Here is a 27,828-nt window from a genome sequence, read left to right as displayed (position 1 = left end):
AAACTGTGATCCTCAGATCTCAGCCTCCTGAGTAGCTAGGATTATAGGCGTGAGCCACCAGCAACTGGCCCAATGTGTTTTTAAATAGTCATGTGGCTAGGCTTAGAAGCTGGAATAGATCATCTGCTTTCCTTTCAGGAAACTCACGTTCTAGGTGGGAGGCAGGTACATAACAACCAGTAAGCATGATAGGGAGCCAAGTATGGAATATGCCGGATATCTCCTGGCCATCCAACAGAAAGAGCGAGGGCTTTACCAGTTTTTGGCTGAGGGCTCTGACAAAGGTGTGGGAAAGTTCTCTTCTGGCTATTGAATTTGCTGCTGCTGTGTATGTTCAAGTCCACGAGGTGGGACTGTGAGCGTAGGATGCTGGAGAGCTCTGGGCCAGATGTGGGTTCGTAGGGTAGCCAGTGAAGCTATGGGAACTATGGGCAGAGTATAGAGGAGAAGACAGCAGGGGAGGAGGTGGTGGAGACAGTGGAGGGCACAGGAGGGGAGTAGAGAGATAGCATAGTCCTGTGAGAGCAGCATGGAAGCAAGGGAAGAGGTGGTTTGGAGAAGGGACACCTCGGTTTAATAAGAGCTCAGACGGGGAGAGTTTTGGAATGGAGGGTGGCTCCACCATGAAAAGTAGGACTCAAACCGACTGGGTAATGTTGGCATGAGATCTTGGTCTGGCATCTAAGCAGGGAAACCCCCTCACTATACTCTGCTCTTCTGCTCTGAGTAAATGGAAACCTTGCACATGATTTCGGTTGGATACTGGCCTATGTGGTCATGTTCTGCCTAGCTTACTCTGCATAAAAATGTCAGCAGATTCACCTCCAATAAGGTAAGTTCTCACATTGTGTGAGAACTGTGTGAGAATCTGGCCTGTGCCCTGCCTGCCTGTAATCCCCTCTGCACATTGGGGAGTTGGAGATTAGGATAGTCAAGGTTTGAGGCTAGCTCAGGCAAAACATTAAGGAACTCAATTTCAACAAATAGGTCCTGTGTGGTTTCACATGCCTGTCATCCTAGGATGACAGGATTGTGGTTCAAGGCTAGGCCTAGGCAAAAGTATGAGACCTCTGAAAAATAAGAGCCAAAAGGGGTGAGGGTGTAGCCTAATTAGTGCCTGAGTTTAAGTGCTGGTACTACCTCACCCCTGCATTAACCTTGGTTTGTTTGTCTTCTTACCCCCAGTTTCTGTCTCTTCCACCTGTTCCAACACATTGCCTGAAGAGTTCTCCCCACCTAGCCACCAAGGCAAGAGGGATGTTCGCTTTCTAGAGCTACAGAGAATTGCTTCCTCTTCCAGTGGGAACAGGTACGTCCTGGGATGGGCTTCCACATCTGTTTAGTCCTCCATTCCTGGCATTGTGGAGGCTGAGCTGTTGACCAGGTGCATCCCTCAAGGGGGGCTTGGAGGATGCAGCAGGCCTGGGATACCTTTTGTAAGCCAGTACTAACTGGGGGACGTGGGTGAGGGTCTGTTTATGGGATCCCCTTTTCCTTGGAGAATCTCCTCTAACGTCCTAACAAAGACATTAAAATATAGAGAAGAGAGAAGAAAAATGTGTCTGGGTCATCTGATGAGGCACGAGGTAGCATAGCGAAAGGAAGCCAAGGACTTGGTCCTCCCAGCCAGTGCTCTCTTCTGTCCTGCCCCTGCTCTCTTCCCGGGCTGCTGCTCATTGTTTCCCATCACGGGCTCTTTCCCTGGCACCTGCGTCATCTCCTTCCTGCCTCAGCTTCCCCTCAGGTTCTCCAGCCTCCCCCATGGGTGACATCCTGCAGACCCCACAGTTCCAGATGAGGCGGCTGAAGAAACAACTGGCAGATGAAAGAAACAACCGAGATGAGCTGGAACTGGAGCTGGCCGAGAACCGCAAACTCCTCACCGAAAAAGGTAGATGACTGGCTGCAGATGCAGGCATCTGGCAGTTCTATCCAGGGAAGCTTTGGAGACAGTTTAGCCCTCCCATGTTGGTCCCCTCCACTGGCCCTGGACCTTAGAGCCTAGCCTGGGCCAAGGGTCAGGCTGACCTCTTGAAGCTGGGTTCTGTTCTTGCCCCCATGCCCCCTTTCCTGTAGACTGGATACTGCATGCCTCCTCCTCCCTCTTCCTGCTCCTATGGCTCTGTTGCTCACTCCCCTCTCCTCCTCCCCCTGCTGTGGGGCAGACGCACAGATAGCCCTGATGCAGCAGCGCATTGACCGCCTGGCTCTGCTGAGCGAGAAGCAGGCAGCCAGCCCACCAGAGCCCAGGGAGCTTGAGGAACTACACAGCAAGAACGAGAGGTATGCGCTCCCTGCCCCTCTCCTGCCAGCTCCTGCCTGCCCCTGCCAGCCCCTGCCCCCAATTAGGAGCCACATTCTTCATACGGCTCCCCACCCTCTGCAGCCTCACCATGCGGCTGCATGAGACTCTGAAACAGTGCCAGGACCTGAAGACAGAGAAGAGCCAGATGGATCGCAAGATTAACCAGCTTTCCGAGGAAAATGGCGACCTTTCCTTTAAGGTCAGGGGGCTGCTGACTTGTGCGTGAAGGCCCCAGTGACTTGGGCTTCAGTTTATGCCAAGACCTGTGTCTTTGGCCCCTTTCTTTATCCTGACTGGCTGATGCCATGGTACATGTTGTGGTCCTGAGTTGGAGATGTGATTGGCTGCTACTGGATGGGGGTGGGGAAGGATCTCTGGAGGTACCACCCCTGGGCTTCAGGGCTGGTGGTGCCAGCTTTGACCCTGGGTGATGGGCCTCCCTCTTGCATCTCAGCTACGGGAGTTTGCCAGTCACTTGCAGCAACTCCAGGGTGCTCTCAACGAGCTAACAGAGGAGCACAGCAAGGCCACTCAGGAGTGGGTGGAGAAGCAGACCCATTTTGAGAAGGAGCTCAGCACGGCCCTGCAGGACAAGGTAACCATCTGGTGGTGAGTCGGACACAAAGGAGACCTGTGTGCAGGGCGAGTTCAGTCTACTTCTTGGCTCTACAGGGCCCTCAGGGTGTAAGATGCCTTCTCAGGGTTCAGTAGTGTGCTGTCATGGAATGGTGTAGCTTAAGTCCAGGACACCTGTGATCACTCCTCTGGGAAGGTGTGGATCTCGGTTAAGTTAACTTCTGAAAAGGGAGCAGATGCCATACTTGTGTGCGGTTGTGTAGATAACACACTGACCAGTGAAGGAAGCACTCACTCAGCCCATTAGTATTAATTGTTCTTTGAGCTTGGGTATCTTTTACTGGAAGCTGGGGCTTTTCTGATTTGATAATACTTACATAGAGTTCATGGGTTGAGCATCTCTAATCTTAAAAATGCCCCAACATAAGAAACTTTTTTTTCTTTCTTTCTTTTTTTTTTTTTTTGTCAGTCATGGGGCTTGAACTCTGGGCCTCGGTGCTGGCCCTGAGTTCTTCAGCTCAAGGTGAGTACTCTACCACTTGATCTACAGCACCACTTCCAGTTTTCTGGTGGTTAACTGGAGATAAGAGTGTCATGGACTTTCTTGCCTGGGCTGGCTTTGAACTGTGATCCTCAGATCTCAGCCTCCTGAGTAGCTAGGATTTCAGGCGTGAGCCAACTGGTGCTCGGCTCCAACATCCACAACTATTTTTGAGACAGAATCTAGCTGTGCAACCCGAGTTGTCCTTGACTATCCTGTTTCCACCACCTGAGTGCTGGGATTGTACCATGCTTGGCTCGAAATTTAAAACTTTCTGAGCATGATTGTTGGAGCTTGAAAGGATTTTGGATTTCAGATTTCCAAATTTGGGATGCTCAAGTTGTACTACTATTAATAAGAATTGAACTCTGCCATTTGTTAAACCATGTAGTCATTGGACAAGGCACTTGACATCTGGTTGTCAGGTTTTCTTTTGTGAAAGAAATAGTAATAGCTTCCTTCTAGACCTGTGGGTGGATTAGCAATTTAGGGGTGCACCCAGGGCAATGCCTGCCACTAACCAACAGTGGTGGGAGATGACACAGAGCTGACGGGAATGCCCAGGGGTTGTTTTCATGCTGGTGGTGATTTGGATAATCTGGGAGTTGAGGACTGTGAGGAAGGATATTCAATAAGGAGTTGGAAGTAAGTGTGATAGCTCACATTGTGACTTAATTCATTTCTAGAACTTGGGGTTAGAAAGGTTCCTCATGGGTCCAGGTCTCTGGCTGCTTTCTAAGTCAAGGCAAAAGGAGTGTCAAGCCTTGTGAGAGTCCAGGGCCCTTTGCACTGCTCTGTTCATGTGAGTCCCTTTACTCCCAGAAATGCTTTGAAGAAAAGAATGAAATCCTTCAGGGAAAAGTTTCACAGCTGGAAGAGCAGTTGGCTCGGCTACAGGAGAACCCTCCTCACGAGAAGGGTGAGGTACTGGGCGACGTCCTGCAGGTAGGAATACCCCGGAGCTGCCAGGAAGGCCTGTGTGCTGGGGCGGGTTCCTGCTGCTCCTCAGTTGGGTCCAAGGGGGTGGTGTGGTGACTGAAAAGTCATGCTGATCTCCATTCATCTCTTTATCCCACCAGCTGGAGACCCTGAAACAAGAGGTAGCCACTCTTGCTGCAATCAACGCCCAGCTCCAAGCCAGGGTGGAGGCACTGGATCATGAGCGGGGCCAGCAGGAAGCCCAGCTGCTTGCTGAGAGGGGCCGCTTTGAAGAAGGAAAGCAGCAGCTGGCCAGCCTGATTGCCGACCTGCAGAGCTCTGTCTCCAGCCTGGGTCAAGCCAAGGAGGAGCTGGAGCAGGCCTCCAAGGCTCAGGGGGCCCAACTGACTGCCCAGGTGGCTTCTTTGACCGCAGAGCTCACTGCACTCAATGCTACCCTCCAGCAGCAGGATCAGGAACTGAGCAGCCTGAAGCAGCAGGCCAAAGAGGAGCAGGCTCAGCTGGCACAGACCCTCCAACAGCAAGAACACACCTCGCAGGGCCTCCGTCACCAGGTGGAGGAGCTGAGCAGCAGTCTGAAGGAGAAGGAGCAGCAGTTGCAAGAGGCAGCCAAGGAGCAGGAGGCTACCAAGCGGGACTTGGCCCAGCAGCTGGCCAAAGCAGCCGATGTTCGAGAGGCTGCCTTAAGGGAGAGGGATGCTACTCGCCAGCAGCTGGAGACACTGGAGAAGGAGAAGGCCGCTAAACTGGAGATTCTGCAGCAGCAACTTCGGGAAGCCAAAGAGGCCCAGGACAGTACCCAGACCTCAGTGACACAGACCCAGCGGGAGAAGACAGAGTTAAGCCAAAAGGTAGAAGAACTCCAAACCCAAGTTGAAGCAGGCCACCAGAAATGGCGCGAGGCCCAGGGTCGGGTGACAGAGCTGGAAGCCCAGCTGAAGGCTGAGCAACAAAAAGCAACTGAGCGAGAAAGAGTGGCCCAGGAGAAAGGCCAGCTCCAGGAGCAGCTCCAGGCCCTCGAGAAGTCCTTGAAGATCGCCAGGGGCAGCCTGGAAGAGGAGAAGCACAGAGCCACAGATGCCCTGGAGGAGAAGCAGCGCCAGGTCTCTGAGCTGGAGGCAGAGTCTCGAAGCCTGGCAGAACAGCGGAAGCAGGCACGGAAGGAACTAGAAGAAGAGAAGGCTGGGCGCAAGAGGCTAGAGGCCCGATTGCAGCAGCTTGGAGAGGCACATCAGGCTGAGAAGGAAGCCCTGCGGCAGGAGCTGACAGAGGCTGCAGCCTCGCAGCGCCGGGCTGAGAGTGAGTGTGAACAGCTCATCAAGGAGGTGGCGACCTGGCGGGAGCGGTTTGAGGAGAGGCAGCGGGAGGAGGCACAGTACGATGCTGCGTTCCAGGAACAGCTGATGACCCTGAAAGAAGAGTGTGACAGGGCCCGCCAGGAACTGCAGGAGGCAAAGGAGAAGGTGGCAGAGATAGAGTCCCACAGCGAGCTTCAGATCAGCCGGCAGCAGAGCGAGCTGGCTCAGCTCCATGCCAACCTTGCCAGAGCCCTCCAACAGGTGCAGGAGAAAGAAGTCAGGGCCCAGAAGCTGGCAGATGACCTCTCTACTCTGCAGGAGAAGATGGCGGCCACTAGCAAGGAGGTAGTCCGCCTGGAGGCCTTGGTGCGCAAGGCAGGTGAGCAGCAGGAAACAACCTCCCGGGAGTTAATGAAGGAATCCCCGAAGGCTGGAGACAGAGAGTCCGAGTGGCTGGAAGAGCATCCAGGACAGCCATTCTGCAGCACACAGGCAGCACTGCAAGCCATGGAGCGTGAGGCCGAGCAGATGGGCAGTGAGCTGGAGAAGCTACGGGCAGCGCTCATGGAGAGTCAAGGGCAGCAGCAGGAGGAACGTGGGCAGCAGGAAAGAGAGGTGGCAAGATTGACCCAAGAGCATAGCCAGGCCCAAGCTGACCTCGCCCTGGAGAAGGCAGCCAAGGCAGAGCTTGAGATGCGCCTGCAGAACGCTCTCAATGAGCAGCGTGTGGAGCTTGCCAGCTTGCAAGAGGCGCTGGCTCAAGCCCTGGCAGAAAAGGAGGGCAAGGACCAGGAGCTGGCCAAGCTTCGTGGGCAGGAAGCAGCCCAAAGAACAGAGCTGAGGGAGCTTCAGCAAACCCTGGAGCAGCAGAGGGCACAGCTGGACCAGAAAGAAAAGGAACACCAGCATTCTGCAGGCGTGGCTGATGGAGAAGTTGCTTCTGCAGGAGCCCGCTTGGAGGCAGCTGACAAGCTGGAGGCTCCGGTGCCTGAGCTGGAGGCGCTGCGGGCAGAAGTGAGCAAGCTGGAGCAGCAGTGTCGTCAGCAGCAGGAGCAGGCCGATAGCCTGGCGCGCAGCCTGGAGTCTGAGCGCGCTTCCCGGGCCGAGCAGGACAAGGCCCTGGAGACTCTGCGGGGCCAGCTAGAGGAGAAGGCCCGGGAGCTGGGGCACACTCAGGCTGCTTCAGTGTCCGCCCAGAGGGAGCTGACCACCCTCCGTGCCAAGGCTCAGGACCACAGCAAGGCCGAGGAGGAGTGGAAGGCCCAAGTGGCCCGGGGCCAGCAGGAGGCAGAGAGAAAAGGCAGCCTCATCAGCAGCTTGGAGGAGGAGGTATCCATCCTGAACCGGCAGGTCCTGGAGAAGGAGGGAGAGAGCAAGGAGCTCAAGCGTCTGGTGGTAGCCGAGTCAGAGAAGAGCCAGAAGCTGGAAGAGAGGCTGCGCCTGCTCCAGGCCGAGACAGCCAGCAACAGTGCCCGGGCGGCCGAACGCAGCTCGGCTCTGCGGGAGGAAGTGCAGAGCCTCCGGGAGGAGGTGGAGAAGCAGCGCGGGGCCTCGGAGAGCCTGCGGCAGGAGTTGGCCTCGCAGGCCGAGCGAGCCGAGGAGCTGGGCCAGGAACTGAAGGCGTGGCAGGAGAAGTTCTTCCAGAAGGAGCAGGCCCTGTCTGCCCTGCAGCTGGAGCATACCAGCACACAGGCGCTAGTGAGCGAACTGCTGCCGGCCAAGCACCTCTGCCAGCAGCTGCAGGCCGAGCAGGCGGCCGCCGAGAAGCGCCACCGGGAGGAGCTGGAGCAGAGCAAACAGTCAGCCGGCGGGCTGCGGGCAGAGCTGCTGCGGGCACAGCGGGATCTGGGGGAGTTGGTGTCCCTGCGGCAGAAGTTGGCCGAGCAGGAGCGGGCGGCCCAGCAGCTGCGGGCTGAGAAGGCGAGCTACGCGGAGCAGCTGAGCATGCTGAAGAAGGCGCACGGCCTGCTGGCAGAGGAGAACCGGGGGCTGGGGGAGCGGGCCAGCCTCGGCAGGCAGTTTCTGGAAGAGGAGCTGGACCAGGCCCGGGAGAAGTACGTCCAGGAGTTGGCAGCAGTGCGGGCAGACGCCGAGTCCCGCTTGGCTGAGATGCAGCGGGAGACGCAGAACGCTGCCCGGGAGCTGGAGGTGATGACCGCCAAGTACGAGGGGGCCAAGGTGAAGGTCCTGGAGGAGAGGCAGCGCTTTCAGGAAGAGAGGCAGAAACTCACTGCCCAGGTAACATGCCCGGCGCGCCCACACTGTCTCTGCCCCCTCTCCTTGCTGGGTAGCTGAAAAGCAGAAGTGGCTGGTCGGCATTGCCCCTGTTGCCCCGGAGGACGGACCCCGGCGCGTGCTGGCACCGGGGCTCAAACCTCAAGCCCTCAGTGTGCTAATAAGCAAAGTGCTCTCCCACCAAGCCACACGCCCAGCCTCAGCCTGACTGTACTCAGTCCTTGTGGGAAAATGTCAGAGCCCAGGTGAGGTGAGACTGGCATCCCAGGCCCCGGCTCACTGTCTCCATTGCTCCCCCCCATGCACAGGTGGAGCAGCTAGAGGTATTTCAGAGAGAGCAGTCTAAGCAGGTAATGCCGGGGGTTCTCGCTAAGTGCTGGCTGCTTAAGCGGTGACCAGTGTCGTGCATGACCCCGGCTGCAGCTTGCCTCCGCCCGCTCCTGTTGCCGACTGTTTGTGAAGGGGCAGGGGGCCCAGGAGGCCTCCTCCGCCATCCCAGGTCGGCCTCTCCACCCTTCTGCCCCCTCTCCCACCTGCCTGTCAGGGACAAAGGGGAGCCTCAGGTCACCTGAAGCCTTCTAGGTTCTGCTCAGCTAAGGAATAGCAGCTCTCCACGCACCTTCTTCCCCACAGTTGGACTTAGCAAAAGCCCTGGAAGAGGCTCACACGACAGCTTGGGTAGGGTGGGGGCGGGGGTGGGGGAGGGGATGCTAAAGCACCAGAACCCACATCTCTGAAGCCGGAGAGAGCCAAGACGGGTCTGCACCCAATGCACCTGTGGAGCAGAAAGTTGGCAAGATCACTGATACCCTCTTTTCCCTGTCAGCACAGGCCCTCCATTCTTCCTGTCACCCCTCTAAGCCTGACATGGTGGAGGACCATTGAGTTGACAAGCAAACAGTTAGCAATGGACCCCTTGCCTCTCTCCCTCTGCTGCCTGGCTTTGCCTCGGCTCCCAGAATGCCTGGAGGAGCCAGGGGTCGCTTGTTGGTGGCTGCTTTGTGGGAGTGGGGGATTGAATGCGTGGTTGTCCCTCCTCTTGTCTCCCACGCCCCATGCTAACTACGCCGCTGCTGCATGGCTCGAACCGGCACTAACAGCTCACAGCCATGGGAAGAGGTCTGAGCAGCTGGACTTTGCTTGGTTCCTGGGGGAGGGCAGCCATGAGCACCAAACGAGGTGCCCTTGCCCCCAGCCAGGGAAATCTGGGGTTGAAGACCAGTGGTGGCAGCTTCCAGTCAGCTCCGGTTATGGTGGCTCTCTCAGGGCTGATGGCCCTGGCAGTGTGTCCTGACTGGAAGATGGAGAAGGGATCTGAGTGTCTTGTAGGAATTTGGGGTAGTGGTCTGGGGATGGCCTCTGGTTTGTCCAGATGTCTGGGAAAAACTTCTCCTCCCAAGTTGCCTTCTTTGTTCTTCCCCACCAGATGGAAGAGCTGAGTAAGAAGCTGGCTGAGTATGACCAAGCCAGCAAGGTGCAGCAGCAGAAGCTGAAGGTGGGGCTAGGGGACAGGTCGGCATCTGAATGAGCAGGGTTGGGGAGGGGAATGATGGGTATGGGCCATGGAATAGGGACACTCGGGAGGCTTGGGCACTTACGTCCTAGGAGGCCTGCCCTCTGGGAACTCGAGGGAAGATCAGAGATTCCCATCCCTGTATATATTCATTCAAGTCAGCATTGGCTTGGATCTGTAATTCCAGTACTCAGGAGTGTGAGTTTCAGGCCAGTCTGGGCTACATACATAGCAAGACCCTACCACAGAGAACCAAGGGCTAGGGCCAACTGTCCTGGCATATACCTGGAATCCCAAGTTACTCAAGGCAGAAATCAGGAGGTTTAAGGCCAGTTCAGGCAAACTATTAGTGAGATCTCATCTCAATCAACAAGCCCAGTGTGCTGACATGTCTGTAATCCCGGCTATTCAGGAGTCATACATGGTTAGGAGGATCATGAAGTCACGTTGGCCTGGGCAAAAGTGAGGCCCCTATCTCAAAAGTAAATCAAAAGCACTTAGGGATGTGGTTCAAGTGGTAGACTTCCTGCTTACAAACTGAAGGCTAAATGCAGACCCTGGTACCACCAAAAAACAAAAACAAAACAAAAAAGCCCCTAAGAACAAAATAGCTCCAAGTGCTGGGGTGTAGCTCAGTGATAGAACACCTTAGCGTGAGCAAAGCCCTGTGTGTTTTTTTCCCTCCCTTCAGGTTTTTAGTTGTACTAGTGCAGTTTCCCCTGCACAGTAGCTGTGTGGCTGTAGTGATTAACTTCCTGAGCACAGCCGCGCCATCCTGCAGCACCGACCTAGGTAGTTTAGGTTCCAGGGTGAGAGGTCAATACAGTAGTATAATCCACGATTACAGTGAACTTAGTGTCTCCCCCTTTTGACCCCTCACAAGATGTCATTTAGGCCAAGTCTCTTCTGTCTCACTCAGCCTCTGGGTTCTGGGATCCCAAGTATATCATGATGCCCAGCAGATGGTGTGCTGGTCAGGACTGGGAGTGTAAAGCCTAGTGGTGTAGATGGCTGGTGTTTTTGGTGGGAATCTGAGCGTCCTGAGAGAAGACGCAGGAGGGTGAGGGCACATGTGGAGGCGGAGCTGCTTGGCTCTGTGGATTAGGGCAGGCAGGCTTTCTGACTGGCCTCTTCCCCCTAGGCTTTCCAGGCCCAGGGAGGTGAGAGCCAGCAGGAGGCCCAACGCCTCCAGGCCCAGCTGAACGAGTTGCAGGCCCAGCTGAGCCAGAAGGAGCAGGCAGTTGAGCACTACAAGCTGCAGGTGAGGAGCCTGGCTAGCCCGCTCTGCCAGCCCCCTGCCCCCAAGCCTGTGTCCTGCCCCACCCACCCTGTGCCCACACAGATGGAGAAAGCCAAGACCCATTATGATGCCAAAAAGCAGCAGAACCAAGAGCTGCAGGAGCAGCTGCGAGACCTGGAGCAGCTGCAGAAGGAGAACAAGGAGCTTCGGGCTGAAGCCGACCGCCTGGGCCGGGAGCTGCAGCAGGTAGGGCTCAAGACCAAGGAGGCTGAACAGACCTGCCGCCACCTTACCGCCCAGGTGCGCAGCCTGGAGGCACAGGTAAGCATCTTCTGAAGACGTGCCTCATCTCAACCTAGGGGACCCCTGCACCCTCCTCTCTGAGGCCACCCCTGCTCCTTGGCTTGCTTCACTCCCTCCTAGGTGGCTCATGCAGACCAGCAACTTCGAGACTTGGGGAAATTTCAGGTGGCAACTGATGCCTTAAAGAGCCGAGAGCCGCAGGCAAAATCCCAGCTGGATTTGAGTATCGACAGCCTGGATCTGAGCTATGAGGAGGGGACCCCACGCCCTATCACCAGGTCAGAAAGCCCCTTCTGCCCAATGCCTACTGCTCAGCGGGATGGAGTCTAGGCGCTGGGCCAGAGAGATAAATAAGATGCTGCTGTCCTTTGGCCCTCTGGAAGTTCAGAGAGAACAAAGCAAAAGCATTGCAGGGGTGAGGCCTGATGTCTGCTGAGGGCAGAGGAGGCGTGAGTCAGTATATACAGAGGTGGGGCAGGGACCTCTCTTCCAACAGGCACTGGGGAACTTCAGAAAGACTGGAGTGAGGGCATGGTTGGATTTGCATCTTAGAAACATTCTTATAACTGGTATAGAAGGTAGAGCCTGAAACAGTGCTTGTTTAATTGTATTAAACTGTTTCTACTGCACTTATGTGCTCCTGTCCCAATAAGCACTCAGAACAATTCTCCTCTAGCACCCCCTGGAGGGTAGAGTGCCCCTTGGTAGAGCTAGGGCTTAGAGCTGGATAGTCTTGCCTGTGTCTTTGCTTATTACCAAGCCAGGCCAGGCAAGAGCGGGGGCAGCCCAAGGAACACGCGCAGCGCTGCCAGACTGGGCTCGCCCTGTGTTCATTTACTATGCTAGGAGATGCAGGAGAGCAGACAGGACCTTATTTGGGACCAGCTCTTTGTGGAGTAGCTACAGCACCCAGGGTGTTGTCTGTACTGTTGGTTATCTGCGTCTGAGAGCATGGTCTGGGGCTGAGGCTAATTCAGGCGTTGGAGTGGAGGGATCGGGAGGAACTAGGGGAGTAGACTAAAATGAGGGTCCAGACCCAGAGTTTTTCTTGAGATCTCTGAAGTCAGCAAGGAGGTGCTTGACCCCACCTGCCTGTAGCAAGTGTAGGAAATGGTCATTCTGGAGCAAGGAGACAGACAATGCCTCGTAGCCCCAGAGCTGCACCCTAGCAGCTTTCTTCTCCATAGCAAGCTGCCACGTACCCAGCCAGATGGCACCAACGTTCCTGGAGAGCCAGCCTCACCCATCTCCCAGCGCCTACCCCCCAAGGTAGAATCCCTGGAGAGTCTCTACTTCACCCCCATCCCTGCTCGGGGTCAGCCCCCCTTGGAGAGCAGCCTGGACTCCCTGGGGGACGTCTTCCCGGATTCGGGCCGTAAGACCCGCTCTGCTCGCCGGCGCACCACGCAAATCATCAACATCACCATGACCAAGGTCAGGCTGTGGAACTGCAGGCCCGTGGACGCCCACTTCTCTCACTGGGGCCACAGGCAGGAAAGCTGATCTTGGGAGGGGCAGTGACTTGATTCTGTACCAAGAGGGAGGGCTTGGGTTAGACCCATCTCCCCAGTGCAGCCCCAGCCCTGTGCAGGCTGAGGGGAGAGAACAGCGCAGCCCTGGGCACTGATGAGCTGGGCTCTGGGTTCTTGGCCTTGTCTCCATCTCCAGGAGGCTGGAGAGAAGGACAAGGTGCTTCTGGTACAGCAGGGAGGAGCTCTGGATGGGGTTCCCTTTGCTGTCAAGAAGCCCCAGTACATAGAGGCAGCCAAGGTTGCCTGTGTTCTAGTTCCATCCTGGCACCTCCTGGCCGAGCAGTTTAGGGCTGCTCACTGCATTTTTTTGCACCTCACCTGACACAGCTGTGCTGTGGGTTCTGGAGGTGGAGAACGGAAGATGGCTTGCTTTGCAATGTCAAGACCCCCTATCCTCTGCCATGACTGATTCTCTTCTAGAAGTTAGATATGGAGGAGCCAGACAGCGCCAACTCATCCTTCTACAGCACACAGTCCGCCCCCGCCTCCCAGGCCAACCTCCGAGCTGCCTCCTCCACGCAGTCGCTAGCTCGCCTTGGCTCTCCTGACGATGGCAACTCAGCCCTGCTCAGCCTGCCTGGCTACCGGCCCACTACTCGCAGCTCTGCTCGCCGCTCCCAGGCTGGGGTATCCAGTGGGGCCCCACCAGGTGAGGGGACTGCAGGGACTTACCACATTCCCAAATCAGACTAGAAGTAGATTCTAGCATAAGAACGTGGCAAGATTGTGTGTGTGAGTGGATTGTGTGTGTGTGTGTGTGTGTGTGTGTGTTTTCCCCTGGTTCTGGAGTTTAAACTTAGGGCTGTGCTCATTAAGCCATGCATGTCCCTTGATCCTTTTTGCTTTACTCAAGTAGAACCTCACATCTTTGCTCAGGGTAGCCTGAACCATAATCCTCCTAGATATGCCTTTGATATAGAGCTGGGATTTCAGGCATGAATCACTGGCTAGAACCTCAATCCTGTTCTCCACCTCCTCAGTAATAGGATTATAGCATGAGCCACTGTGCCTAAAGAGGTGGACTTTTACAGATCTACAGCCTCATTGTTGCCTTCCTGCACCAACAACCACCTGCTGCTTCTCCCTTACTTGGCATCAGCACAGCAGGGCAATCCCTGCTGTTTCCCTCCTCTCAGGAGGTGATGAAGAGCTGGAAGGGCCATGGCAACCAGCCATTTCCTGGAGGCCCTTGCTTGCCCTTCGCACTCAAGGCTGCCCCCCCCCCGCCCTCCCCCAAGTATCAATTTCTAGTTGGCATGGGTATCACACCTTGGCAAACAAATAAGACAGCACACCTTTGCTTCTGCCTTCTGCTGTCCCTATGCCCCGCGCGAAGCCCCTGCATCTGCAGCGCTGAGGTCCCGGGATGCAGGAGGGGCACTGGTGGGGCAGAGCGGTGACATAAGGGCCAGCAGGTGATATGCTGACTCCAGCCTGTCGGATCCCCATTGCCTGTCCCACAGGAAGGAACAGCTTCTACATGGGCACGTGCCAAGATGAGCCCGAACAGCTGGATGACTGGAACCGCATTGCAGAGCTGCAGCAGCGCAACCGCGTGTGCCCCCCCCACTTGAAGACCTGCTACCCCCTGGAGTCCAGGGTGAGCCCTAGGGGCCATCCCCTTCCCCCATGGCTTCTTCCCTAAATGCCACCCATTAGTGTCCCCTGAGCACGGGTGCTGGGCAAACAGGAAGGCCTTTTAGGACAGGAAGGACCCAGCAGCCCTATATGGTGTGTGAATGGAGTCCTGACATGGCCCAGCTCCTGCTACAGCTCCATACTGCTGGGTCTCCCTGACCAGCTCTTACCCTATGCAGCCTTCCCTGAGCTTGGCCACCATCACCGATGAGGAGATGAAGACTGGAGACCCCCGGGAGACCCTGCGCCGAGCTAGCATGCAGCCGGCCCAGATTGCAGAGGGAGCTGGCATCACCACCCGGCAGCAGCGCAAACGAGTCTCCTCAGAGACCCACCAGGGCCCTGGCACCCCTGAGGTAGGGAGCTCTGGGGTGTGTTTTGTTCTGTGTAGCCGTGTGCCCAGGTCAGGCCTAGTAGCCAAGCAAATTTAGGGGGAGATTTCTTCCCAAGAGTTGGAAAGGGAGCGGGCTGACCAGCTCTGCTTGGCTCCGGGACAAGTTGCCCTGCAGCCACCGCCTCTCCGCTTGTCTTCTTCCCCAGTCCAAGAAGGCCACCAGCTGTTTTCCCCGCCCCATGACTCCACGGGACCGGCACGAAGGACGCAGACAGAGCACTACAGAGGCCCAGAAGAAAGCAGCTCCTGCCGTCTTGAAGCAGGTTAGGCTGGGGCAAGCCTCGAAGCCTTGTTGGCTGAGCACAGGCCCTGCTGCCAGGCCAGGCTCTGACAAGTGGCCCATTCCCACAGGCTGACCGCCGCCAGTCCATGACTTTCAGTATCCTCAACACACCGAAGAAGCTGGGGAGCAGCCTTCTGCGGCGAGGAGCCTCGAAGAAGGCCCCAGCCAAAGCCTCCCCCAACACCCGCAGTGGGACTCGCCGCTCTCCACGCATCGCCACCACCACAGCCAGTGCCGCCACTGCTTCTGCCATTGCTGCCAGCACTGCCACCCCTAGGGCCAAGGGCAAGGTGGGCACACTGGAGGGAGGGAGAGGGAAGGAGCCTAGTGCAAGCCTGCATAATCCCTGACTGGCCCATGGGAAGCTCCCCAAGGCAGGGCCACGCTAGGCCACTGAAGGTTGGGGGTTATGGGGACATGTCCCCTGCTCTGCTTAAGCAGCTCATTGAAGATGACCAAGGGCTCCTAGGCACAGCCAACAATTGGTAACTTGAAGCCAGGTAGGTTGCTGGTGGCTAGCAACACAGGATTCTTTTTCTCTTGCAGGCAAAGCACTAAGGAACCAGTACCAGTGCTGGCCTCACCTGGTCCACTTCCTTCTACTGTCCCTCTCAGTGCCTTCTCTCAGCTCCCAGGCCAGTGGTGGCCAAACCCCAGAGACAGTGACGCCTGCCTGTACCCTGGCCTGATATCCGGACCTTTACTGGTGCCGTCTCGAGGCACCGTCTCAGAGCTGGCCCGGAGGCTTGTCACATGGACAGGGTGGGCCTTCTCGCATCTTTGCCTCCCGATTCTTTTCTTGGGGCAGTCACTTCTCCATCATAGCCTGATTAGAGGCTGCGTCTGAGGTTGAAATCTGTGAAACTAGCCAGTCCTTCTCAGCCTCTGGATCTAGAAGGGACCATTGGAGAAGCTGCTCAGGGCCTACAGGAGGCCCTTGCTCCTGAAGCCCAGGATTGGGCTTCACCTGATAGGAGCTCCTGCCCCAGTGCTCCATCCACCCAAGCGCACAGCTGTCCAGAGAATGCTTTCCTCCCCACGTGCCCCTCCGCCCCCAGGACAAATAGGCCCTGGGGTCTCAGGGCTGGGGTAGGAGCAGCCCTTCAACAGTAGCTCACAATCCCATTTAACCCAGACTTTGCACTGGGGTGGGATTTGGAATGAGGGGAAGGTTTTTAAGAGTCGGGATGGATCTTTTCTAAATGTTATTACTTGTAAATAAAGTCTATTTTTCTCCCTTGAGTGTGGAGCTACCTTGGTCAGTCAGTATGGAAAAAGAGTAAATCGAAGCTTGCTTTTTTTCTGGGGGGGGGGAGGGGGCAGACCTGGGGCTTGAGCTGCTTCTGCTCAAGGCTAGCACTCTACCACTAGCCTACATTCCCCACCCCAAATCAAGGCTCTTGGAGCCTGCTTTTGCTTCCAGAGCCCTGACCATCCTTCTCTCCATCTCTTCTTGGGGTCACATTTTGCCCAGGAACTTCACTTCACCTGGCCTGTGCTGTGAGGAACATTTAAGGTTTGTCTGTTTGTGTGCATGTGCACATACAAGGTCTGGGGTTTAAGCTCAGTGTGGACATTGTCACTTGGCTATTTTGCTCTAAGTGAGCATTCTACTACTTGAGCCACAGCTCCACTTATGGCTTTTTGGTGCTTAATTGGAGGTAAGAGTTTCACAGACTTTTCGTACCTGGGCTAGCTTCAAATCACAATCCTCAGATCTCAGTCTCCTGAGTAGCTAGGATTACAGGAGTTGATGCCTGGCTCTTAATTTTTTTTTTTTTTTTCCCTGTGCAGATTCTAGAGCTTGAACTTAGGGCCTGGGCACTGTCCTTAAGCTTTTGTGCTCAAGGCTAGCACACTGCCACTTGAGCCACACCTCCACTTTTGGCTTTTTGGTGGCTAATTGGAGATAAAAGTCTTAGACTTTCCTGCTTGGGCTGGCTGCATGCCTATTCTCAGATCTAAGCTTCCTGAGTAGCTAGGATTACAGGCACTCTATTTCCTTTTTAAGGGCACGGGTTTTTAGTATGGTTTTGTACTTGGCTTCCGGGAGGCGTTCTCCCTCCAGGGCAGGCAAAGTTCCTGTGAACAGACTGGGGCCCGAGCAGAGGTCAGAACATTTCATTGAGTAATCCTGTGCCAGCTCACTGTGTGCCCTGCTGGGAATGACAAGGGCACAGCTGTGAGTCAGAAGCAGACCTTCCCTGAGGTTGGTACATTAGAGGGAGCTGGGAGAGAGAAGAAAATGAGAAACAAAATCCACCATGAATGTGTCCAGAGCTGTTTGGCTGTCACGTAAGAGGCATTTCCATCAGGCTTCAGGGTTCACATGCTACGATGGTGACAAGGGAACAATGAGCAAAGGTACAGCAGGGGGCTGTCAAGGCCCTTGGGTGCTGGGCCAGGGCGTGGGCAGGTCTTGGAGGTTCCTTAGCAGGAAAGCAGTGTCCTGAGTAGGGCATTAGAAAAGTGGATGGGCTAAGTGGAGGTGGAGGCTTCACCCTCCAAGCGAGGAGCCCCAGGCTCTGCTCAAGGCTGTGCTGTTGTTGACCCTGTGCTGATTCTGGGCCCTGCTGATGTGGGCAGCTGGAGCCCAGGGCTATGGCTGGAGGGCAAAGCTCCTTGTGATGGGGCTGGCACTGTCCTCGGCTTGGCCTGGGGAGGTAAAGGCAGACAATGATCAGAACCAAGGAACACAGGGACACCTATCATTTTCCTCTAGGCCTTGCCTCTTTTTGTTTTCACTTTAGGCTGACAGGGGAAGAGTGGAACACAGAGGCTACTGCAGCCTCTCCTTCCTCCCCACAAAGCAGCAGCTCCTGCCCCTGGATGCTCTCCCTTGGGGGTTACTCACCCAGAGCTGAGCCAGGATGACATAGCGCTGGGCGACCTGTCCAGGGTCCGCAAAGACACAAGAGAAGTTGGTGCTTTGCAGGGTGGGACTCAGCTCCTCCAGCACCAAGTCCCTCTGAAGCTGAGTGCTTGTGCGCCTGTGCTCGTAGCTGGAGCAGGGGAAGGCAGGCATGAGAGGACCACAGGGGGAGGCCTCCCTCCCGCTGCTTCACTGCTGAGGACCCTCACCTGGTGCTGCCCTCTCTCATCTGGCCCGGGAGGTACTCAATAAAGGAACCATTGCCCAGCCAGTAGAGGATGCTGAAGTGGGGAAAGCGGCTGCAGGCAGTACAGGACAAGGTCAGCGATCCATCTAGGGGCACATGTGCCTGTTAGCCCTTCCCAAGAGCAGACCCCGCCCACCCTGCTAGCTCCCATCAGGAAGCTGGAGCACTGCTGTGCACCCCACCTACAGAAGAAATGAAGGGGGAGAGGGGAAGCACACGCAGGGGTCTGCAAGAGAACCCTGAGCACAGGGAGTGTGGGGAAGGGTCCTTCGTCCATATGATGAACCCATTTCTGAGCCTTTCCCTCAGGATGACATTTTCTGGTGTCCAGTCTCTGATTCTGGGAGGCCAGGCCACAGGGGACATGACATATACAGGCTGATGACTTCGAGCTAGCTAGAGGGCAAGCAGGCTCTGGACAGAGCACACCTTCTAGTTCACTGCAACCAAGGCCTATGGAGGTCCCATTACCACTCCTTATGTCTGAGTCTCATCTTCAATAAAGATTATCTTTGGGTCTGGCCTGGCTGGTGACTTGTGTAAGGTCCACCAAAGAGTCAGCCCAACCCCTGGGATGTCTGTGCCACAACCCACCCGACACTCTGTGCTCCTTGGGCTCCCACTATTGCTCCTTACTCAGTGGCACTTCCGTCTCTGGCCAGGTCACCTCCAATGCTGGACACCGCTTAGTTGGCGGGAGCACTGGGGGCCAGGTGAGGCAGGCTTTCTTGGTGGTCCCAGCTGAGGCCGAGGCAGCTGTGGTGGTCTCAGGGGTTGAGGCGGTTCGGGCCGGGGGAGTGATGGTGTGGGCACACAGAAGCAGGACCCACAAAGAAGTGGGGTCTGGAGAAAGGACAGTCACAGAAGTTATCAACTGACCTTCCTGGCACTGCTCAGCACCCCAACTTCTATCTTAACCAAGTTGCAACCTGGTTAAGGGTATAACCCTAGGCTAGAGATGCATGGGATAAAGCCAGGAAAGCAGGCCCCTCCGGACCTTTTGAACGGAGCACAGAGAAGCCCAGGAATGGAGCCTGGGCTGGTGTATCTCCGTTATCCAGTGTGGGGGGCGTTCTCCTGGGGGTACCGCTTTGTTCAGCACATCCCCCCTGTGCAGCCCACATCCCACCTGCTATCCGGATCTGTCTCACTGTCATGCTGCACACGCAGGATCTGGGGAGAGATGAGGAAAGGTCAGCTACCACACCTTTGAGAGACTTTATCTGTCAACTTCATAGCTGCTCTGTAAAAAGCCAAACCTTCAGTGGGCTTCCCAGCGCTGTCCTGTCCATCTGTCCCATTGGTTAACTTGCCGAAGCTGCCTGCAGCACAGGCTCGAGCTGTCAGTACTCTTGGCTGTTACCAAGTGATAATCTCCCCCACCTGGCTCTAACTAATGTGATGGCTACCCAGTCCAATCTTACCCCTTTCATACAGATAGGAACACAGGCTCAGGCCAGGGACTTACCTTGTCACTCGGGAGGTAACGCTGGCTCTGCCACCAGCACCTGTCCGGGAAGGCAGGATGCAGAAAACTCTTTCTGGGAAAGCAAGGCCCACTCCATTCACTTTCACTTTCACTTTTATTATGAATTTAGGGAATTCGTTTGTTTTTTTGGTCGGTCATGGGGTCTGGACTCTGGACCTGTGCGCTGTCCCTCAGCTCTTCAGCTCAAGGCTAGCACTCTACCACTTAAGTCACAGTGCCACTTCCAGCCTCTTCTGCTTCTGTGGTACTGGGGCCTCAGGCATGCAAGGCAAGCACTCTACCACTGAGCCACCTTCTAGCCCCTTTGGGAGGCTGCTCCCACAGAGGCCACCTGTCCTCCCCACAGGCAGAGCTCCACCTGTTCCTGGGTGCTTGTCATCCAGAGCCAGGCCAGGATGGTGTGACACCAGGCACTTTGACCAAGGCACGCACGCACGCACACACACAGGATGGGGCTCAGTGTACCAGTGCTCCCCAAAGCAGCCACGGAGGCAGTATTGCATTCTGTTAACTCCTAGGTCCCTACTCCTCAAACACCAAACCGGACCTGACTACTCCCCAGGGCCACCTCAGGTGCAATCTATGTAAGAGCCACAGGTCAACTCTGTCCTGTTCCACTAAGAGTCCCCTCTGTGCTTTAATAAGAGCTAGACCTTTGTTTTTATTGAGGTGGGGCATTGCTTCCTCCACCTTCATACCAATATTCAGACAACATTCCTAGGTACTAGAGACCTCAGCCTGGCTCAAGGCCATACAAGCCCATCAACATCCTAGTCTTCCTAGGCTCCCCATCTCCACCCAGCCCTAAGATCAGCTATTTCACCCATATCCACCTATGACTCACAAACTCTCCCCTTGCTCCTCCAGATTTTCCCTACCTGGTTCCCAAAATGTCCAGAAATGCTCCCTTTTCAGAAGCTCCCTTCTGGGACAGACAGGCCCAGTGCTGCTAGGAACATATGCCACAACTCAGGAAATAGCATCTCCCTGCCTAGTCTGCAGAAATCCATAGCCAAGCCCAGAATATGATGCAAGCTGAGAGTTAACTTTGAAAGAGGAAGGCCTTTCTCAGTATGGCACAAACCAAGGAAATTAGGGCTGGGTTAGGGCCAGGACTAGGGTTAGGCAAAAGCTGGCTATATTCACTGCTCTCTCAGGGGCCTGCAAGTACCTACGGAAGCAGAAAGACCATATTGGGAGAATCCAGCGCACACATACATTAAGTTTGGGGAAGAACTGTGCCTGAGGTTTATAAGCTGATAAAAACCGTGGAGGTAGCTGGGCACCAATGGCTCACGCCTGTAATCCTAGCTATTCAGGAAGCTGAGATCTGAGGCTCATGGTTCAAAGGCAGCCAGGGCAGGAAAGTCTGTGAGACCCTTATCTCCAATAAAGCACTAGAAAACTGGAAGTGGGACTGTGGCCCAAGTGGTAGAGGGCTCTCGCCTTGAGCTGAAGAGCTGAGGGACAGCGCCCAGGCCCAGAGTTCAAGCGGGGGGTGGGGTAAGGGGGAGGAAGGGGCTTGGAGGACACATCAGGCGCATGGACAGATTCAGGTGTAGACTAAAATCCCTGTCCTTTTCTTTTGATGCCAAGTTCACATTTCAGATCCTCAGCAATTCTGCCTACCTCCTGCCCAGAGGCTTCTAGGTTGCAGAGAAAAGTCCTCCCAGGACCACCAAATCTCCACAAGTTGCTCAGGGAGGAAGGCTACTTGGGTGCTCTGGAAGAGTCCACGGGGGACTAGGTGCTAATGGCAGGGAAAGGGACTGGGTCTCTATCAGAGAGGAAACAAGATCAGAGGTGGCCACTGGGAAGTTGTGGAATGCTGGACTGCTAAATATGCTTTTTAGGGAGGACAAAAGTGATCTCTGGGCCCTCTGACCAGTCTTCATTGCCCTGAGGATGGGCTCAGAGTGCAAGCGAGGGCATGGGTACTATGCAAAGCCACAGATGGGTGAGAGACACCCAAGCTGAGACTGACCTTGAGGGAGGGGGGTGGCAGCGTGCAGAGGCATCCTAAACCCTAATCCAGGAGAAGAACACAGCATTCTGAGGGCAACACTAACCATCCCATGCCCATCTCTCAGTGAGGGAGGAGCATGACAACCCCACGTGCCCCAGGAAAAGAAGAAGTCAACTTTCCAACCCAGCTCATGGAGCTTTATTCACACAAGTGACAAGATACTGCCCTTGAAGAGGCAGCCACCCTGGGCCATATTCCCTTGAAACACAGCGATGATGGGCACTGGTGCCCTTCCACTTCCAAATTCCTAGCGGCTTCTGCCTGGAAGCCCCTATGCAAAACCTGCACTCAGGTAGGCCTTGTCTGCCTTCCCTCCCATCCACCACTCTCATGTTATCATGTCACCAGGCAGGGCTCATGAACAATGACGCTCACACAGGGCTGCTCCCTCCGCTGGGAATCCCTCACTAGCTTCAAGGACACAGTGTGACAAGTGACGAAGTTGACATCTGTCGTAGTCCTGCTACACACATACACACATGTATACACCCTCGCTCAGGCTGTCAGGAAGGAAGTGATGTGCACACCGGCCTTTGGCACATATCCTTACTGATGGATCAACCTGTACAAGAGGCCTTCAATCACACCAACAGTTACCCCAAAACCAGATGGCCTCTGTTCCTGGATGAAGACAGCCTGCTCAGGGCAGGTTATCCGTGGTGCGGTTTCTTTCAGTTATCCCAAAACACATCATCAATGAATCCTGAGGCCTGGGCTTCCCTGGGAAAAGTGACTGATGAGGTCCCAGTTGCCCCACCCTGTGTTTAGCTCCTGGACAGGGGAGACAGAATCAAACTCAATACCCATCCTAAGTCCTACACTGGGCAGCAAGGAAGCCCCCTTAGTGCTCAACTGTGGCACCAGTCTGAGCTTTTCAGCTCTTCGACACTGAGTGCACCACACTTGAACCCCACAGAAAAGGAAAGAAAGGAAAGCGAAGGGAAGGGAAGGAAAGAAAGGGAATATGCAGGCAGAGACTCTCAGCTACCTGAGAACCAATAGTGCTCTCAGCCAGAGGTGAGGCTTCTTTAAACCAAAAACATCATGGCTCTGCCCCAGCCCTGCTCAGGCAGGGTGAGACCTGGAGGGGGTAACTCCTCTGCTCCACAATAAAAAAGGTTTTTAAATATATTCATCAAAATAGTTTTCTTTTAAAAAGCCTCCCCCCCCACCCCACCCCACCCCACTGTTGACAGCTCCACTGGCTGGTTCTCATATCCCTCCCCAGCCCGGACACAGCCAGAGAGGTCCTGAGTGACCCAAGCACCCCTTTGAGTCTTTCCCGCACAGGTCTTCGTGGGCAGCGAGGAGAGTGCCCTGAGGTCCACGGCAGGTGGGGTGGGTTCTTCATGGATGCTCTCCCTGACTATTCCAGACCCAGGACGTAGTTGATGCCTTGCACCAGGCCAATGATGACAGGTTGCCAGGCTACCAAGTATCGAAGCCAGTCCAACAGCTGTCCATACATGACATGAGGCCTCTCCCAGCTGTCGGCGTGTTAAGGATTAGAGGCTACATGTGAGACTGTTAACATCACCCAGCACCGTGGGAAGACCCTCCTTGGACCTGCCCACATGTTCCCACGGCTCTAGTCTAGAAGAAGGCTCTCTTCCCTCCATGTTGAAAATAAGAGCCAAAGGCTGAGAATGGAGGGAGGAGAGAAGCAGGGACTGGAGACAGCATGAAGGCAGAGAGGTGAAACAACTCTTCACAACCATGGAGGCCTTGTGTATCGATTTCTCTGAGCCTGTTAGTATAAGAAAGAAGCCTGGGATCTATAGGTATGCTGCAAACGTACCTGTGACCATGGCTGTAAGAAGGATGGAAGTGGGATAAGGTAACCCCAAAGGTTCTTCTGGTATGCAAATTTGTTAAGAGGAGGCTGATTCCAGGGACAGAGCAGAAGGGAACAGGGATCAAGAGGATAGTCCTGGCAAAGCCTCGAAGGAGGCCCTGTGGGTGCAAATAACCCCCACGGGGGCTCTTTCTTTTAACTTTAGATCTAAATGCTGGAAAGGGGGGTGGGGGAGCGAGCCTGGCAAGTCCAGCTCCAAGGAAAGTATAGAGAAAGTTCATGAAACTGTGGGGAAACCCCCGCTTGGCCCATGTCTCTGAGAGCTAAGGAAACCCCAAGTTTCAGCACGGCTATGGAATTACAACTGTTCCTCCTAAACTGGGCCCAAGAAGAATGAAACAGAACACCTGAAAGGAGGAGGCCAGAATCTCCTGTTCAAGGACTGTGAGCGTGTGCTAAGAATGTAATGTTCCATGAGAACCCCGGTGAGCACAGCCCCGCTGGAAGTGGAGGGAGAGCTGGAGAGTGGCTGGGGAAAGGAGTGGAGGCTAGGTCGGGAGACAGGTCCCAAGTTCACAATGGATGGAGAAGGCGCCCCTCAGCTGCTCCTTTGCCTTGCAGCTCCTCCATACTCACAGATCCAATCTCTAGCCACATGAAACAGGTAAGGAATGGCTCCTTGGATAACCGTGCACAAAGTTCTCAATCACTAAACGGTTTCACTTGTAAATTATATCCAGGTCAAAGTTGCCAGCACATGGAATGAGCAGTTACAAGAGAGGTACAAAGGAAGCACACAAGTAAATGGGGACAGCCATTACTATAGTTTATGATGGGAAGCTTGGATCCCACCCCATGTGACACGGCAACTTCCCAGGAACAGCCAAAGCAGCCAAACTGAATCGTAGGTTTGCTCCAGGTTGGGGACAAGGCCCAGGAAAACCCAGACACTTGCTCACATGGGCCAGTATTTTCTTCCCACCCTCCATTCCCAACAAGGACCCAAACAAAGGATACGGATTGCTGAACATCCTCTTCAGGTCTACCTTCTCTTTGCAATAGGGGCACGTCTGCTTCTTTCCCACAATGCACCACCCACGGATACAAAACTCATGGAATCTGAGCGTCGTTGGTTAAGGCAAGTGGTGGGAAGCCAGGATAATACACACAGCACCAGGTTTAGAAAGGTTCCAATTCTGGCTTCACTTTTTTTTTTTTTTTTTGTCAGTTGTAGGGCTTGAACTCAGAGCTGGGGTGCTATGCCTGAGCCTCTACGCTCAAGGCTAGCCCTCTACCTCTTGAGCAACAGCGCCACTCCCGGTTTTTAAGTGGCTAATTGGAGACAGGAGTCTCATGGGGACATTTCTGCCCAGGCTGGCTTCAAACCGCAATCCTCAGATCTCAGACTCTTGAGTAGTTAGGATTACAGGTATGAGCTACTGGAGCCTGGCTGACCTCACTTCTTATAAACTATGGAATTTTGAGCAAGTCTTTTCTCTCTCAACCAAAGGTTTCTTCACACATGGAACAGGGATAATGATCCCAACATTACATGTTTGCTGTAGGACAAAATAAAATATTACACATGACCTCCCAACATAACACAGCAAATATAAGACATATAGGAGAAGTGTTATTTAGAATGGGGATTTGATTGTAAACTGAGGGATCCCATTAAAGGTCCTTCCCTGTGATAACTGATCTTAGGTCAGCTAGCACAGGCTCAGGCTCTCTTTGACCTGGCAATCTATTACCATTCCTTCCATACAGACAGCACAAGGGTGAGGAAAACTGCAGTTTTATGGTTTTCTTACACTCAAACTCTGTCTAAAGTCACAACCACCCCTGACTAGAGTGTAGTCTTAGGAGAGATGGGGTCCAGGAGCACCAGGAAAGCAGGATACACATGATTGCAGGACAGTCTGTACGTGTTCTCAATGATGCCCTCTTCACTGACGTCCACAAAGATCTGCTGTCCACACACGGCACACACGCTGTCCGAAAGGTGTTTGGTAGGCATGCCTGACTCACTGTAGAACTGGAGGAGAAGAGCAAGAGAGAAGGACAGGAAAGCCATGAGAACCTGCCACAGTGGGAAGGCATCGCAGAAGCCTAGGGTCTTCTGAAAGGAGGCAAGGTGTCAGGGAGAGATACAGAACACCTTCCGAAAGCTATATAGAGCTTATGTTGGCTGAACAGACAGCAGAGAAAGGGACAGAGTAGGGGCTAGGAACATGTTCAGTGGTAGAGTACCTGCTTGGCATCCATGAAGCCCTGGGTTCCATTCCTCAGCACCACATAAACAGAAAAAGCTGGAAGTAGTGTTGTGGCTCAAGTGGTAGAGTGCTAGCATTGAGCTAAAAGCAGCTCAGGGACAGGGCTGGGAAGGTGGCTCAGTGGTAGAGCTCTTGCCTTGCATGCATGAGGCCCTGGGTTCAATTCCTCAGCACCACATAAGCAAAAAGAAAAAAAACGGAAGTGGCGCTGTGGCTCAAGTGGTAGAGCACTAGCCTTGAGCTGAAGAGCTGAGAGACAGCACCCAGGCCCAGAGTTCAGGCCCCACCACAGGACCCCCCCCCCAAAAAAGAAGAAACTCAGGGACAGTGCCCAAGCCCAGAGACCAGGCCCCAGGATTGGGGGGGGGGAGTAAAAACAAAAGCCAACTAGATATTTAAATGTCAATGCTCACAGCAGCATTATTCATAACAGCCTAAAAGTGTAACAACCCAGTATACAACCGATGAACATGTAAATAGAATATGATACATAACACAGCCATAAAAAGGAATAAAGTTCTAATATATATAATTTGTATTTCCTCCCTCCCTCTCTTCTATCCATCCATTCTTCCTTTTCTTTCTTTTTTGTTTCCATTGAATTGTCTCTAAAAAAGCCAAAGCCACCTATGTTAGTTAAAAAATGGCCCTAAGGTGAGTTGGGGGTGGAGCGGCCAGGGAAACAGGAACACAGCCCTTGACAAGGAAAAAGGGAAGACGAATTGGGCTCCCCAGAACAGACACAGATGTGCCTGCCAGAACGCCCACTAAACCTAGAAGGGAGCCCACATCCTAAACTGTCCTTCTCAGAAACAGCCTCTCGGCCATGAGAACAAGTAGGTAAGAGTCCAGACCTCTCCCCGAGTACAAGCACTCATTAAAGCGGACTCTACACCTATTACTGCCATCTCTCTTAAAGTCTGTACTACAATAAGGAAAAGGAAGGAAGGAAGGAAAAGGAAAAGGAAGAAATTGGATGCTGGTGGCTTGTGCCTCTAATCCTAACTACTCAAGAGGCTGAGATCTGAGGATAATGATTCAAAGGCAAGCTAGGCAGGAAAAGTCTGTGAGATTATTAACTCTAATTAACTACCAAAATTCCAGAAGTGGAGCTGTGGCTCAAATTGTAGAGTGCTAGCTTTGAGCAAAAAGGCTCAGGTACAATGCTCAGGCCTTGAGTTCAAGCTCTAGGAATGGCTGACACACATACACAGAGGAAATAAAAAATCCCATGACTTCATCCCAAGAGGGATCAAGGGGCAGAGGTGGGATGCTACATTGCCCATAAGTCCATGAATACAGAGATCCCTGCCTTTATCTGCTTGAAAACACTAAGTAGCTCAAATTGAGCTCACTGTCAAAAAACACTGTAACTATCTCCTCACTGGCAAAACCAAAACCTGGGCTGGAAAGGTGGCTGAGTGGTAGAGTGCTTGCCTTGCATGCATGAGGCCCTGAGTTCAATTCCTCAGCACCACATAACCAGAAAAAAGCCGGAAGTGGTGCTGTGGCTCAAGTGGTAGAGTGCTAGCCTTGAGCTGAAGAGCTGAGGGACAGCGCCTAAGCCCAGAGTTCAGGCCTCACGACCAACCAAAAAAAAAAAAAAAAAAACAGGAAAGAAAAGAAACAACGTAGGATCAGTACCCAGACCCTCTAACTACTGTTCACATCCTATCCACCCTACTGCTCACAGCTCCCCATCAACATTGTTACATGTCACAGGAAGGCCTGCTCTGCTCACTGACTGCCAGTTATCCCTAAGTTTCTGATTTGTCCATCAAGTGCAAAAGGCAACAGAGAGGACAGGGAGATGCCAAGATCTTTGGAGTCTATACACTGTGCAGTTCTCAAAAGCTAGAATCTCACATTAGTACCACAGAGTTCCTCTGAGAGGCCCAAGGCTCAGGACCCTGTTTAGGGTCTCCTGGGCACTTAGTGACACAGCTGATCAGGAAAGACAACAGCATAAACTGGGACTCCTAGAAGAGCCTGGCTTGGCTGGGGAATACAACAGACCCTCAGCCAATGCCTATTTTCATTTGAACTGCTAGCCTGTTAATTGAGTGAAAAGGTGAATGGTAGGCCATAGTTAGAAGAAATTAAAGAAAGCCTTTTCTGGAATGTTTTCTAGCTTAGAATTCCTTTTATTGGTGGTACTGGGGTTTCAACTACTGGCTTAGAATTTAGGTTCCATCAATTGAGTAAGAGAAGAGATGGCAAAGGTCTGGGTCAGCTCTAGCCGAGTCCAGGAGCACGGCTACTTATGCTGGCTCATTACACTGAAGTAACAGAATTTGGAACACTCCAACCTCAGAGGTGGGCTGGT

General features: G+C 54.1%; 3 protein-coding genes across 9 annotated transcripts in view; 1 reads left to right on the top strand and 2 right to left on the bottom strand.

Moving 5' to 3' along the window:
- Numa1 (nuclear mitotic apparatus protein 1) overlaps positions 1-16,039 on the top strand; it is a 31,108-nt gene extending 15,069 nt beyond the window's left edge. The window contains exons 7-25 of the mRNA XM_013013958.1: positions 1,186-1,309; positions 1,734-1,891; positions 2,166-2,283; positions 2,387-2,504; positions 2,760-2,900; positions 4,245-4,367; positions 4,502-7,897; positions 8,203-8,244; positions 9,321-9,389; positions 10,549-10,668; positions 10,750-10,968; positions 11,071-11,228; positions 12,138-12,384; positions 12,903-13,131; positions 13,946-14,082; positions 14,300-14,476; positions 14,661-14,777; positions 14,866-15,087; positions 15,344-16,039. Coding sequence (XP_012869412.1) covers positions 1,186-1,309; positions 1,734-1,891; positions 2,166-2,283; positions 2,387-2,504; positions 2,760-2,900; positions 4,245-4,367; positions 4,502-7,897; positions 8,203-8,244; positions 9,321-9,389; positions 10,549-10,668; positions 10,750-10,968; positions 11,071-11,228; positions 12,138-12,384; positions 12,903-13,131; positions 13,946-14,082; positions 14,300-14,476; positions 14,661-14,777; positions 14,866-15,087; positions 15,344-15,355 — 5,927 coding nt within the window. The 3' untranslated portion in view covers positions 15,356-16,039. The remainder of the gene's footprint in view (positions 1-1,185; positions 1,310-1,733; positions 1,892-2,165; positions 2,284-2,386; positions 2,505-2,759; positions 2,901-4,244; positions 4,368-4,501; positions 7,898-8,202; positions 8,245-9,320; positions 9,390-10,548; positions 10,669-10,749; positions 10,969-11,070; positions 11,229-12,137; positions 12,385-12,902; positions 13,132-13,945; positions 14,083-14,299; positions 14,477-14,660; positions 14,778-14,865; positions 15,088-15,343) is intronic.
- An 880-nt stretch (positions 16,040-16,919) lies between these two features.
- Il18bp (interleukin 18 binding protein) lies at positions 16,920-20,748 on the bottom strand. 6 transcript variants are annotated; one of them, XM_013013895.1, is made up of 7 exons: positions 20,284-20,748; positions 19,385-19,457; positions 19,046-19,089; positions 18,553-18,759; positions 17,879-18,002; positions 17,652-17,799; positions 16,920-17,452 (listed from the first exon to the last, which is right to left on the bottom strand). In XM_013013895.1, the coding sequence occupies exons 3-7, from the start codon at positions 19,071-19,073 to the stop codon at positions 17,327-17,329; spliced, it is 633 nt and encodes a 210-aa protein (XP_012869349.1). In that variant the 5' UTR covers positions 19,074-19,089; positions 19,385-19,457; positions 20,284-20,748; the 3' UTR covers positions 16,920-17,326. The 6 variants fall into 6 exon arrangements, with proteins under 6 accessions (XP_012869349.1, XP_012869351.1, XP_012869348.1 ...); XM_013013897.1 differs by having other exon boundaries at positions 19,385-19,424; XM_013013894.1 differs by having other exon boundaries at positions 19,046-19,457.
- Positions 20,749-21,553: 805 nt separating this feature from the next.
- Rnf121 (ring finger protein 121) overlaps positions 21,554-27,828 on the bottom strand; it is a 63,638-nt gene continuing 57,363 nt past the window's right edge. For both annotated transcript variants that reach the window (XM_013014178.1, XM_013014179.1), the window contains 3 exons: positions 25,131-25,264; positions 24,244-24,345; positions 21,554-22,918 (listed from right to left, as the gene is read on the bottom strand). In XM_013014178.1, coding sequence (XP_012869632.1) covers positions 22,798-22,918; positions 24,244-24,345; positions 25,131-25,264 — 357 coding nt within the window. In that variant the 3' untranslated portion in view covers positions 21,554-22,797. The remainder of the gene's footprint in view (positions 22,919-24,243; positions 24,346-25,130; positions 25,265-27,828) is intronic.

Source organism: Dipodomys ordii, unplaced genomic scaffold (genome assembly GCF_000151885.1).
Source record: "Dipodomys ordii isolate 6190 unplaced genomic scaffold, Dord_2.0 Scaffold22, whole genome shotgun sequence".
NCBI lineage: Eukaryota > Metazoa > Chordata > Mammalia > Rodentia > Heteromyidae > Dipodomys > Dipodomys ordii.
This window is presented reverse-complemented; position numbering and strand designations above follow the sequence as displayed.